The sequence below is a fragment of the Leuresthes tenuis genome, unplaced genomic scaffold (assembly GCF_036924035.1).
Source record: "Leuresthes tenuis unplaced genomic scaffold, fLeuTen1.0.hap1 SCAF_9, whole genome shotgun sequence".
In the NCBI taxonomy this organism is placed as follows: Eukaryota; Metazoa; Chordata; class Actinopteri; order Atheriniformes; family Atherinopsidae; genus Leuresthes; species Leuresthes tenuis.
The window spans coordinates 4,560,283-4,574,334 of NW_027325363.1; the positions used below are offsets into that span (position 1 = coordinate 4,560,283).

At 40.7% G+C, this 14,052-nt stretch overlaps 1 protein-coding gene across 8 annotated transcripts in view; it reads left to right on the forward strand.

The window, feature by feature from the left end:
* The window catches only part of tenm4 (teneurin transmembrane protein 4), a 134,694-nt gene that overhangs the window by 89,253 nt on the left and 31,389 nt on the right, over window positions 1–14,052 (forward strand). For all 8 annotated transcript variants that reach the window (XM_072391960.1, XM_072391961.1, XM_072391962.1 and 5 more), the window contains 6 exons: window positions 640–786; window positions 3,062–3,278; window positions 7,334–7,453; window positions 10,613–10,874; window positions 12,059–12,326; window positions 12,414–12,557. In XM_072391960.1, the coding sequence (XP_072248061.1) occupies window positions 640–786; window positions 3,062–3,278; window positions 7,334–7,453; window positions 10,613–10,874; window positions 12,059–12,326; window positions 12,414–12,557 (1,158 nt within the window). The remainder of the gene's footprint in view (window positions 1–639; window positions 787–3,061; window positions 3,279–7,333; window positions 7,454–10,612; window positions 10,875–12,058; window positions 12,327–12,413; window positions 12,558–14,052) is intronic.

The following is a 14,052-nucleotide window of genomic DNA, read 5'->3' on the forward strand; positions in this document are numbered from 1 at the left end:
AGGAATATCAGCAAGTTAATCCTGTGATCTATGCCCTTGTGAAGACCAAAAAGTAACAGTGGAGTGTGTCACACTGATCCTCTCAGGCCGTATGCCCCATGCATGCTCGCTTCCTTTTAATTAGTAAAAAGTGTATAGGAACAACTTCTCAAATAATAATTTAGACTGGGCAGTAGCAGTAGTACTATAATATTGAACATGGCTGAAATCCAAAATCATATTAAAACTGATCCAATAATGCCCAAAAATACCAGCATATACACAACTGTTCTCATTATCCAGCTGTAGTAGCATAGATACCGGCTAATCTACTGTAGTAATAAGTGAATATTGATTCTGAAAATCCCTCCTATCTGATTTTACTGCAGAAGGATATTAGAAGCTCTACAAAGGGTGTATCAAATGAATCAACTTTGGCTGTGGGTCTTTATGGCCACTTTCACCCATTTAAAATCTTTACATTATTCTACTACTGGGATCCGAGAATTATTAGCAACAAACCATAATCATTAAGCAGCCCGCATTTTACAAGTGGTTTATTGTTGGTGTTTGTGCACAGTGTGCTGTGTTTACCCATTAATATTCTTTTATTTGAGACTTTGTGCTGATCCTCGTCTGTTTCCTCTTTTATGTTACCAGAAGGCTGCCCTGGTTTGTGCAATGGAAATGGTAGGTGCACTCTGGGTAACAATGGCTGGTACTGTGTGTGCCAGCTGGGCTGGAGGGGCACTGGCTGTGACACCTCTATGGAAACTGCCTGCAGTGATGTCAAGGACAATGATGGAGGTAAAAATCACAAACCACACACTGCAATGCCTTCAGACACTGGCCATTCACCAACAGGGACTCTTAAAAGGACACGATTTCACGATAAAATTAACCACCTTTGTGCTTGCGAATATTCTCTACCTGCTTCATTGCTTTTCAGGCTCAGTTGTACCTTTATACAGATCGTTACAGCTTTATATGTATGGAGGTAATAACAACTGAAATTGTCTCAACATGCTCTACAGAGCCCAGACACTGAACTCCCAAGAGGAAGCTTGCTTTTTTAAAGAAAGAATCCTTTAGCAGAACCCAGTTTTTAAAGAGAGGGCCTCATCTGCTTAGACACAAGAGAAAAGGCGGAGGAGAGAGAATGAGAAGCCACTTTCATTTGGCTGTGTCCATTAGATCTTAGCCTCATACATCGTTTGGGGTCAGAAAATTCAGAATGGCTATGACTAAATTACCAAAAAAAGTCCACAAACCAGGAGAGGACATCACTATCCTCCATATGCAGTTAATGCACATATTATTTAGATGACGCATGCAGGAAAGAGAAAGCCAGGTATGATTTAAGGAAGTCACCAGGACTTTTTTTAATTTTTTTTTATAAGAGTAAAGTACCTGGCCTGAGGCCTCGAACACTCACTGGCCCCAGGAGGAAGTCTTTGCTCTTCCCTCTAACTAGCCCTGAGCTGTGCCAGGCACACACACAGCGCCAGCGAGGGGGCTGCACCACTCTTGAGGCCAAGTGGGAGACGTGACTTCCTTTCTTCCAGACCTCATTCTCGGCTTGAGCTATGCACTAGCATCCCTTATTTATACAGGAGCTGTTTGTCTTCCATCACTTTACAGGGACCACACAGCTCTCAATGGCAACAGCAGGGTGCTGCTGGGGATTTGACTGACTCCTGACAGCACAGTTTATTTTTATCACCCATCTGGCCAGCTAGGCCCCTGAAAGCAAAGGGTAGGGGAGTCCAGTGACCCATTTCAACTAGAAAAGTGCATTGCACAGCATCTCTTTCTTTCCTGCTTTGTGTTATCTAAATTGCTGATGGAGAACCATGAGCAAAGCGATACAGCCAGATTGATTTAAGTATATAGTGCTGTACAGAGATTTTGGCTCTCGACACTTTTTGTCACAAAGATATAAAATCAGTCACACTGATTTGATATCTTTTGCATTTTATGGATTTCTAAACTTTAATTTTCCAAATACAAGAATAGTGCATATGTCTGTACGTTTTTTTAAGAAAGTGGAAAAGGAGGAGATGACTTTCCATGCGAAATAAAAGCTAAAAGTACAGACGAAAAGGTTAGAACCCAAAACTTTGAGGTTAGCTAAGGAAGCTCAATAGAATATCAAAATTTGAATATGTCTTGCAGTACCATCAGTTCAGAACACTGGGATTATAGCACCACAAGCACCACTCGTCTACATACATAGGAGGCTTTAGGGAATATTTTAATCTTTTTTGTACTGTATATATTGTGTATATTTAAGTGCAGTCATGTGTATTTTAGAGGTGGCAAGCAAGCCTTTAACTTGCAGCCAAGGAGCCATCACTGTGATGTAGAAACACAGCTAAGCACTAACGTGCCAGAACCTGAGTGCAGATAAGTGACAGCAGATGCTCTGACCTGACTTGTCTGATGTGCCACAATTTAATACAAGACAGTTTGTCCAATCATGGTTGGGAGAATGCGTATGGTTGAGAGTGGTTGCTTTTCTGCAGATTGAGTTTGGAATTTAGGTAAAATGAGATATTTCTGAAAAATGCAGAGAAATTCTTATTCATCAGCAGAGCCATCCAGAATCCATTCTGCTGCATGGCAGCAAAGTAGAAGGAAAGTTGCTTGTTTGATCCCCAATTTTCCCAGTTTGCTTGTCAAACAGAAAGCCATAGAGCCCTACAATGTGTTCATCACTTTGTAAAAAGTTTCTAAATGAAAAGAATGTCCCAATCTGTGCATCATGGAGTCAGTCTGGATTATATGAAGAGAGGGAAGCAACAGAGACACCGTTACTACAACGCAGCTGTAAAAATGACCTGACAGATAAAACGCAGATTTACCAAAGAGAATTTTAAGTTTTTTTCTCTTTACTCAGTATAATTTGGTTTATGAGGCTATTACATTGTATTGCTTTTTAAACTATTCATATACAACATACATTTTTAATTCCTGCTTTAACTTTTGCATAGTGTGTATGTGCTTAGTTTCTCTTACCAGGTGTGTGTCAACACTGCTTTTTAATGAGGCTGTCTGTGTGGGACTTGTTTGACCTTGTCAGATGGCCTGGTGGACTGCATGGATCCAGACTGCTGTCTGCAGGCAACCTGTCACACCACTACTTTGTGTGTTGGCTCCCCGGATCCATTGGACATCATCCAGGAGACGCAGATGTCCTCTGCACAAAGCAACCTGCAGACTTTCTATGACCGAGTGCGTTTCCTGGTGGGCAGGGACAGCACCCACATCATCCCTGGAGTGAACCCCTTCGATGGCAAGTGAGTGACGTGCGGTACTCTCGCCAGTTACTCCCCCAAATGGAAATGAGTGTTTTCATTCCTTGGCTTCGTCGTCTTTCATACATCACATTGTTGTGACATTAGACTCTTTGGTTCTGTCAGTCAAGTTGGAACCTATCTACTTTAGTTGCTACATGGTCTCCAGTTGATTTTTGCTATCATTCAGTGCAGTAACCAAAGCATTGTGATTTGGTCCAGACTACATTAAAAGCACCTGAAAGCCTGTTACCTAAGAAACAAGCGATGATTTAAGTGACCGAAGTGAAGTTATTTGGACTGGTTCACAGTTAAGTTCAGCTGAGCAGAATTACACAGCAGCTGGTTTTGTCAGTATCTTGCATCATGGTTGCAGCACTCTGACAGATTTTATCACTAAAAAGACACCTTCTCGATTATTCAAACCAACCTTTATTATTGTTCCTGCTACATTTATTTTCACATCTGTTTTCTGCATTTATTAGCGGGTAAAATGCACTATTGTTTCTCACAAAAAAGAAAGAATGTCAAGGGGAAACAATCATAGATAGTGAATACTGCAATGGGAAGAGACTGGTGGCATGCAGCACAGGAAGGATGATTGACGGATGATGATGGACAAACATAGAATGTGACAAAAAGTGAGAAGCATTCGCCAGCACGGAATGCATCTCATATTCATGTATTGTGATTGCGTTTACTGTAATCCATCTGAGGCCCACTCCCACAGGCAGAACTCATGACACCCCAACCATGGAATATGAGACCTTTTTATATCGGGCAGGATATCAGTCAGAATCCCATAAGATGGCCCTGATGTGTTTCCCTTTGCTTCTTTTTCTTTTCATCTTTAATTGCTTGCGAAGCAGTGTCACTTATTTGCATCCTGCTTGCTTATGTATCGCTCTCATCTTGATATGTCATACTAATGGGGAAAAAAGCCGACATGAACTCAGTAGAAAATAAGATTCGATTCTAACAATCTGAATGTTTTACCATGCAAAAAAAAATAGAATCTCAGTTCAGGATTTGTCTTTTTTAATGGTAATAAAAGGTTGTGATTACAGACCACATTATTTTTAGTAGAGCAGTTGATTTGATGTGTCCCTGCTCAACCAGGATCATTTCCTTTGCTAGACACCATCACATCTTCATATTCGTTGCCTGCTAAATCAACAGTTCTCAATCCTACTTCAGTTTGCAGTAAAACCTGTTCTTTCACATCATCAAACATCATCGGTCAATCAGTTTGCAGTTAGACAAATCTGTATGAGTTACATCAGAATGTTATCAGCTGCATCATTAACTCAAACCCTGCCTGTTTTTAAACGTTTTCTGGTGATGTCAGCTGATACTTGAGATAAGCACTGTGACATTTTCCCTCATTGACATTTTTCTGGCTCTCAAGAACCACTCAACATTTGCAGCACTTCACTGGACAGAGGAAGAGGCGCAGAGGGTTGAGTAATACTCTTGTCTCTCTCGCAAGATGCAGCTATAAATAAGTAAAATGAAGAATCCAGAGATGAGCAGCAAGATTGTAGGCCTTGGCTCACCTAAAAATATCAGTGATAATCTATTATTCATGCATGGTATTCATTCCCCACCCCCTGACAGATATGAGCAGTTATGACAAGGGGCTTCAGATGAGCCTTACAGGTACAGTCTTGCATCTTTCTTCCTGATATGCCTGCCCTGGTCACATGATCATCTTTATTGATCCACCAGCCACTTCCTTATGCTAGTAGACAGTTTGGACTGCTATTTCTGATGTTTCCCGCCACAAAAAGCTATAAAGGTGCCACTGAATAAAGCATCTACCACTGCATAAAATGTCTTGATTCTCCTGCCATGAGACATAATACAATAGACTGCCGAGGCCCAGTAATCGATGCTAACCAGAATAGTAAATAGGGACTTTGTCCACGAAACAATTTGAGGAAAGATTGATAGCTGGTTTAAAACAGCCAGGCCGAGGTCATCCGCTTCATTTACGAGCTGGCAATTTTCTAATTTTGTTTAGAAATCTCTCATAAGCTTTAAGCCATTGATGTCAGAGAAGAAACCTTGTTGGTTTCTAGCCTACCCCTTTTAGCAGCATTCAAATTTACTTTGAATTGTTCTCCATTTACACTCTGAGCAAGCTGTGTAACATACAGACAAGGAAAAAGAAGTCTGTAGTTACATTTGCAGCAGGGTTTACCCTATAATCAAGTCATTTGGCTGGATAATGATGTTTTTGTTGCCTGTGTTTATTAGGCAGGATCTTTTGAAGTTCTCTATACTTAAGTCTGATATGCCTTTTTTATTGTGTCTGAAATACTGCTGTGAGAAAACTGTTTGCACTTTTCCCAATATGTGCTGGTAAAAAAGGTTAGGCTTCAAATGTAACAGCGATACATTTGTGTTACATTTTATCACAAGAGGCTGTTCAGTCTCATTAGTAGTCTTAATTTGTCTTTGAGAGTGACAAAACACCTCTGCTCAAGTAGACAGTCGGTGTTAAACTGAAGTCAAATCTTTAATGAACCAGTGCTGTAATTAGTTTGACCTCTTGTGTGTACAGTTACAGCAGCACACACCCAAAAGAACATATGTAACAGCAAACCTGATGCGGGACTTTGCTTAGATGCTGATTTTTATTTCTTATAGGTCGATTAAGGATTTTATCCGTGACTCAATCTACGCCAACACTCAGCTAGATGCAGTCTTGTTATCCATAATTTGGACAGAGTACAAACCAGCGAAGATTTCAAGCTGAGTAACGGTGCTTCACCTGTTTGCTTTTCACAACACGCCCCGTCTTTACCTTTTGTAGATGATAAATGGTGAAACTGGTAGTTGAGAAAATTGTCAATACTCATTTTGTGAATTCCATTTGACTAGAGAGACCTCATGTGGGGACGAAATTTCCACAGTGAAGTTTTCATGTTTACTATGCTGCTCTTTCCTTCCGTTTTATTTGATGTCAATATTTCAGTTTCTCTGATGGTTCACGGAAGCAGGAAGGAGATAGTTCCACTTTCACAGCTCAAGCTGAAGGAAATGTGGACGATTTCTTATTCAAACAAGACCCTAGTGTAATGCATTGAATGTTTAATCAGTGACAGCGAGGCCTGTGCAGGGTTAACTTTATTAGTTATTTTACATAAATGGATCTAGAAAGATCTATAGGTATGTACCTCAGGATTCAGAGCAGTATCTCTTTACTTGTTTACAGAGCAGTAGTGGACAGCCAAGGTCCTCTGAAGGAGACTTGGCCTAATTAACATAAAACTGGGTTCCTAGGGACTGGGATTGTGTGGGGTGAATGATCTTGCCTCTGGTAAGGACATGTTGAGGGCAGCTACTAACATGCTAGTGTTAATTGTTTCTGGTACGTGGCAGTGTTTAAAACCCAAATGTATTAAAAATAGCCACGGTCTAATGAAGAAGTGACAGTAAGGCATTTGTTAGGGGACCAATTTTTCGCCAACGTCCACAGAAACAGTGGCTGACCATGAGTTGGACCTTGATAGTGACGAGGGTTGGAGTTGACGAGGGAGCCGTGATACAACAAGGTCTTGACTCATCACTTCAATGAGATCAGGAGGTGAATTTGGATGACTTCCCACTATTGATTGGTGGAGACTGATGATCAGATCTAATTTACGCAGCTTCTGGAGACCTGATGTCACTCTGGAAATCTGTTGAGGTCTTGATAACCAGCCAAGCAAATCTGGCAATCTGCAGTCCTATTATTTTCCCCTCTTGCATTCTGCAATAGAAAAGATAAATCCTCTTTTTTAATTAGAGCAGAAGCAAAGTAAAGCTTTCTTATCTCATTATTCTTCCATTGTGGATAAAAAAAAAAACAAAACCTGTTTCATTTAAGGCTCTTTTATTCTGTTGTGTGGAAATTGTTTTTAATAACATTGATATTCACTTTATATTGTCTCCACTTAACTGATCCTGATTAATTTCTCTTTTTTGCCCTGAAAGAAAAGATAGCTGTACTTTGTACTTGTACATTTGAAAAGCAGTAAGTCTGAAATGCTGTTTGTCTCACTCCCACACAGCCATGCTTGTGTCATTCGTGGACAAGTCGTGACCTCCGATGGAACGCCACTGGTTGGAGTTAACATCAGTTTCATCAACAATCCCTCCTACGGTTACACAATCACCAGGCAGGATGGAAGGTAACGGCGTCAGTCTATACAGCATGTCATGCAGCACAAAGATGCTAACAGCAAACTAAATGTATTGCACAAACTTGTGATTTATTTAGTTATTTTCAAAAAGTTTGTTTTTCGCTGAATTCTGATGATCGAAGGAAAAATACTCAGTTGCCATCCCTAACTATGCCACCATTGATCTGCTTTATGCTTTCATTGAGTCCAATTTTGGAGTTCTCGGCTCAATTCCCAGAGAAATCAAACGCAGCCCTTCTGCTACTCTCATACGTTATGCTTCAGTGGCAGCAAGGAGGAGGCAAAATAAAATATGTCTATTCAAAGCATCTCAGCGGAGCTTCAGAACTAAGTGCAGATGGACGTTTTTTGACTATGGAAGATTCTGATATTTCTTTTCAGCATTGTTGTTATGTTTAACCCTACATGTGTATCATCACTTGATATAATTTGATAAAGCTCCCATATATCCTATCTTCTCCTCCAAATTTCCAGTAACCTAAAGTTCTAATCCAGCTTGTTGTTGTTTCATTACAGCAACTGTGGAGATCGATAAATTGTTCTGATGATGTGTTCTAAATATATATGTCAGTGGAAAAAAAGTGGCTCTGTGTTCTCGGTATAGATTGCATTTAGCTGTTCTTTTCAGGCTACTTTGAAAACAGGAGTTTCTTGAAGAAATCCAGATATAATGTGGATTAGAGAGAAGCAAAAGAGAAAAACCTGAAAGAAAAAAAACTGATCGTTTAATTTATATTCTGCTCTCTTCAGACTGTAGTTTCAGATCAGATTGCGTAAGCACACAGAACTCACTCGCTTGCAACTTCCAATCCCCTGTATCTCTCGTGGCACTCAGTGTTAGGAGGCCCTGTGGCAAACCAAACCCCTCTATCACAGCACAGCATGAATTGGTGTTTTCTCTCCAAGGCCTACTTCTTCCTGATACTTTTATCAGTCACTGACACTCTAAAGGCCCACAGATTTGCCACCAGTTTGATCTTGATCATTCTTATTTCTCCTCATTTCTTCCTTCATCTTGTCGTTTTCATCTTCTTTTTACTATTACAAAAATCTCTCCTCTCCACTTCATCGTCTTCACCTCCTTCACTTATTTAATCTGCTCTCCATTCCTTCACGCTTTCCCACCTCTAATCTCCCGCTGCCCTTAAGCCTTTCCTTTCTGGGCACCTCTCTTTCACTTATTTCCTGTACTTTTCTTTGAGCCCTGGTCTTATGTCCTTTCCACAGGACTGACTTCCCTCATCTCTATCTTTTCCCCATTTATGCGTGTCCCATTTTTCCCATGCATCTCCCAGTTTTTTCGTGTGCAAAGCTTTATACTCCGTTCTCCCTTCCAGCATATGTGTAAACACTACTCCATCTCCCAGGTTCGCCTGTAAACATGCTCAGTCTCCTGCAACTCCCCTGCAATCACTGTAAACAGGCTCAGTGCGGCGTGAAATCAGAAATGCACCTGTTCAGCCACTTAGAAATGGGGAAGCTGTCTCAACTCATTTTTATGTGTTCTTTATTGTCCATGTGTTTTTTTTTCTTTTCAAATGACCTTCTTTACTATCCTCAGAAAGTTTTCTTACCTAAACTAAAAAAAGATGTCCGTTTAGCTTCTTAAAATTTGTGCAGTCGTTTTACTATTGACTGTACACTGAGACAATCCCGTTCCTTTTTATGATTTAGACCAGTGACGTAAAATGCTGACTCAGAAACTAGCTTATAAGATAAAAAGTTCTTGCTCCCACCTCTATAGTAGGCATGATTCATGAGGGAAAACCAGTGCATATGTGACTTGTCATGCAGATTCGTAACTCTGAATCATTTTTTCCCCTTAAATGCACTTACTAACTTGTTTTCCGTACTTTTGATTCATCATGTAAATCCCGTCTAGTTCAACATAGTATGGTAAATAATTATGTGTAGTTAATATAGGCATACCCAAAATGAGTTTGAGGCATTTGATAAGGACACAGGCAGGCGAGGTTGTTGTAGGTAACTTGAAGTTTTGTGGCGTGACTTTAGCCTACTCATTTAACACCCAGTGAATCCTTTAACTGACTGACTAGCGCGTCCACAGCTATTTGTCCTCAAGGGTTTTATGCATAGCCTTTGCCTGGCTAACTGACCATGGCTACGGCTGCAGCTGCATGGCAGCTCATAGGTTATGGCTATTCACTGGCAACACAACAACAGCCAAGCTCTGCAGCTTCCTGACTGCAGGAAGAGTGCTAACCAAGGTCAAAGCACTAAGGATGAAACAAGCCATTGTTTATCACCACAGCCATCAGTTGTTTATTCTCAAGGGAAGTTACACTGAGCAGATTCTTTATATAGCAGCTTAAATCAAAAGGGAGGTTGCCTAGTTTAAAAGGACGCTATTTGGACCTTATTCTTTACCTGTAATTTAGAAAAAGAGTCTCCTGTGTGAGGATGTGGCCCTGTCCCAGGGGCCTCTAGGTGACCAGGTGCTAATTGGCTCTTAGAGAGAAGTGACAGGAGCTGCAGCAGTCCATGCAGGTGCAGGCACGTTGTTGTCACTATGCAGCCTGTTTACTTAGACTCAAGTCAGACCAGAGGCAGAAGCCTTTTAATGCAACAGCAGATAGAATTGCATTGCAGGGCTTTCAGACTGATGTTAGAGCGGACAGCCTTCGTCTAAAGGATCAATAAGCTAGTGGTGGCTGCCTCCATCCTGCAGCGCAAATCTCTCTCTCTCTCACACACATACAAGTGCAAGCACTGGAGGACTGCATTTCACACACATAGAGATGAAATCAGCTATTTTCCATTCTGTGAATAGAAAAATGTGACTGCAATACTGAAGAGATGTGCTTTTAAGATTAGAATCAGAGAGAATTCTTCTCGATAATTAGCTTGTGTGTGCCTAAATTATAATGCTTAATACCAAAAAACATTCTTTCTCAAACGCCTTGACTTATGATGACCTTTATTTTGGCTGTTTTGCTCATTATAACAGCACGAAAAGTACAATAAATAAGTATTATTTAAAGTAAGTTTGCATCATGGTTTAGTCTTCAAAATACAACAAATGCTAATTGAAAATATTACTGTGACATACTTGAAAAATATGTCTTTCATCTTTAGCATTGATGAATTGATTCATCCTCTCTGACATTGTTCACATTTGTGTTCCAGTTTTGACTTGGTGACCAATGGGGGCATAGCCATAGCCCTGCTCTTTGAGCGCGCTCCATTCATCACCCAGGAACACACTCTCTGGTTGCCATGGGGACGTTTCTTTGTCATGGACACCATTGTCATGCGGCATGAGGAGAATGACATCCCAAGCTGTGACCTCAGCAGCTTCTCCAGGCCGGTCCCTGTGGTGTCCCCAGCTCCTCTCACTGCGTTTGCCGGCTCCTGCTCCGAAAGGAGGACAGTTGTACCGGAAATCCAGGTGAAGCTCTGCCTCTCACCCTCTTCACTACTCTGCAAATTGTAATCTGTAAGGGTCCCTTCTTCAAATGATCCATGCCTAACAGCTGGGGGAGAATCTCAAGACTATTCATCAAATACAGGTGGAATAGGAACTATGGCTCATGACGGCACTGTGATTTATCTCTCCAGACAATTTGTTAGAACTTGGGCGTGTATGTTGTCCTGTCTCACTGCAGGGTGATGACTATGACTACACACACAGAAACCAATTTGGATATTTTATTTGCAGGTGTAAAAATACTAGTACTATTGAAAAGGATTAGCTTTTTCCCTGTCCACATCCATGTGCGTTGTTGGTGCAGACACACTCCTGTGTGCTGCTGAATGCAGAATGTACTGAACTCTATATCTAGCAGGCATCTTTGTGCCCTTCTCTCATTATCTCCCAGTTTGCCTTATATGATTGATGGCATATCAGTGAATTTACTATGCAGTTCAGTCTATTTATAGTAGCCTTGTCTTTGCTTTTACTTGCGCTCTGAGAGCACCACACAAGGACATTGTCCCATTTACACGCGTAAAAGGGAATTTTGATCAGTTAAACACAAATAGCTGCACTCATTTGAAAATCAACGGCTCAGAAGTGACACGTCCTCTTACTAATGTCGCTTTGGCAGCTGTTTTAACCGCTGCTCTTGTTTTTTTGCTGTGGAAACGGGTAACAAGAGCTGCTTAGCTTTTAGTAGAGATGACTCAACCAGTGCCGTCGTTTGATCCTAAATCTCAACATTGTGTATACTTTTTGACTGTTGACCCCCTGGTTTAAGGCAACCAAACTGAGCCCAAGGGGCACCCTTATTACGCCATTGTCATATGGATCACAGGGAAGACTATTGGTATACTAATGAAGCATTTGCTATTATTGAATCACTTCTGAAAAACACTCACTGGAGTATATAATGAAGGAATCCTTCATCTAATGCCATGTAATGCATGAGCATAATTGTCCCCCAGTTAGTGTTCCATGTCTCCTTTGGGTGTATACTTTTGACTGAAGACAAGGCAATGAAAAATATTTAACCATGTTTTGATTTTCATATTAATGATATAACATGCAAAAGCATGTAATTAATCTTTTTTTAACCATATCATTTCTCACCTGGCAGTTTTCTTGAAGTGATTAGCTTTATATTTTGTCCAAAGTCTCTGCAGGAAGAAGTGCCTCTGCCAGGAACAGAAATGAAGCTCAGCTATCTAAGCAGCAGGACTCCGGGTTATAAGTCAATACTGAGGGTGACCCTCACCCACTCCACAATCCCTTTCAACTTGATGAAGGTTCACCTCATGGTGGCTGTGGAAGGCAGGCTGTTCAGAAAGTGGTTTCCCGCAGCCCCTAACCTGTCCTATGACTTTGTGTGGGATAAGACTGACGTCTACAGCCAAAAGGTGTACGGCCTGTCAGAAGCCTTTGGTATGTGATGAAATACATTGCTTTTTTTTTTGCTTTCACCTGGTACATGTGTTGCTTCGTAGTTTTATCTTCGTTTTTTTTCTGTAGTTTCAGTAGGTTTTGAGTATGAGTCATGTCCAGACCTCATTTTGTGGGAGAAGAGGACTGCTGTACTACAAGGCTACGAAACCACTGCCTCCAAACTGGGAGGGTGGACAATAGACAAGCACCATGCTTTAAATATCCAGAGTGGTGAGTCAACTAGCAATCCTTTTGAATTCCTATTCACAACAAAGTATTCATTAAAACACCTACAACAGGTCATTTTGTACCACTACATAGCTTAATTTACAGGTCACCATTTCATGGATCCATCCATTTTCTGCGCTCCCTCCATCTAATTTAGCGTTGCAGGACATTAGGATAATTCATATCTAGGAATTAATATTTTATTTAATTTACATTTTAAACAAGTATTTCATTAAGCAAGGAGTTATTTTGTGATTTTTACATTAGACAGACGATGATCCTGGATTTTTTGTACAAATTATGAGCTTGTTTCCACTGATTGTATTTTGCACATATAATTCTAAATGGGCCAAAGTGTACAAGAGTAAAATGCTTTTAATGCATGAATAAACTGTCCTCCCTGCCTCTTGGATGCTGCAGCTTTTTCTGAATAGCTTTGCTTTGTAGCCTAAAATAGATCCGACTTTTTATTTTTGCTGTGTATGTTTAGGTGAAGTTTTCTTATTCTGGACATTTACCCCCGAAAGGCAACAGTAGGAATAACTTTTTGCAGCACCTGTCACTACCAAGGCTTCACAGTCTGTATGTGTCTTGAGGGTCTCATCAGAGAAGATGAAGCGTACTTGAAAATTGGTCAGGAAGGTGGCACTTTGATCTGATCCCCATCAGTCTGAATGTGGTTTCCAGAGGATAGAGGGAGCTGCTTTTTGCCATCGCAGCACTGCCAGTTTCTCCATCCCCATCCCTCTTTTGGCACCTCCATGTCTTGTTCATGCCCAGCATTTTTAGAATCATCCCTAATTTAATTGCTCTCAGACTGCTACTACCAGAAGCAGCAGTCCCTCAGATTAAATCAGGTCCCAGGAAAGGGATGCATGGCTGAACGTTTTTGATAGCCCACATGTTGTTCTGCTCTAAGATCTCATACCATCAAGTACCATCAGAGGCAGAAAAAACTACCACAGCTGGTTTTCAAATATGATTACAATGATTGAACAGCAGGACCAGCTTTGAATTTTGCATTTTAAAGATTTTCTAAGAGGAAATTGGCACCATCTTTATAAAAAAAAGCATGTGTGGAGCATGTGTGTGGAAATATCTGTACCTGTCCAATATATGAACTATACTCATTTAATACTATTTTCTGCTTTTGTGTTGCAAAGTCAAGGAGGTAAAAGGGCTTTTTTTGTGTTTGCGTGAGAGATTGTGCTTGTGTGGTCATTTTCTACACCCACTTGTACCGGAGATATAACGGTCCCCATTTTGGTGTGTAAGTGTTTTGATGTACTATGGCGTCTTCTTGTTGCTAACACTGCCACACGGAACAATTTTCATGTTGTCAATTGTGTGCATTGAAAACGGTATCAGATTCTAATCTATGTTAAATAGATGGATTAATTAATGTTGAATCACAAGACAAACGGAAGAAGCCTCATCTCAACAGGTTTCCGTTCTCAAACAGTAATACTCATCATGACTTTCAACAGCAGGGGTATCC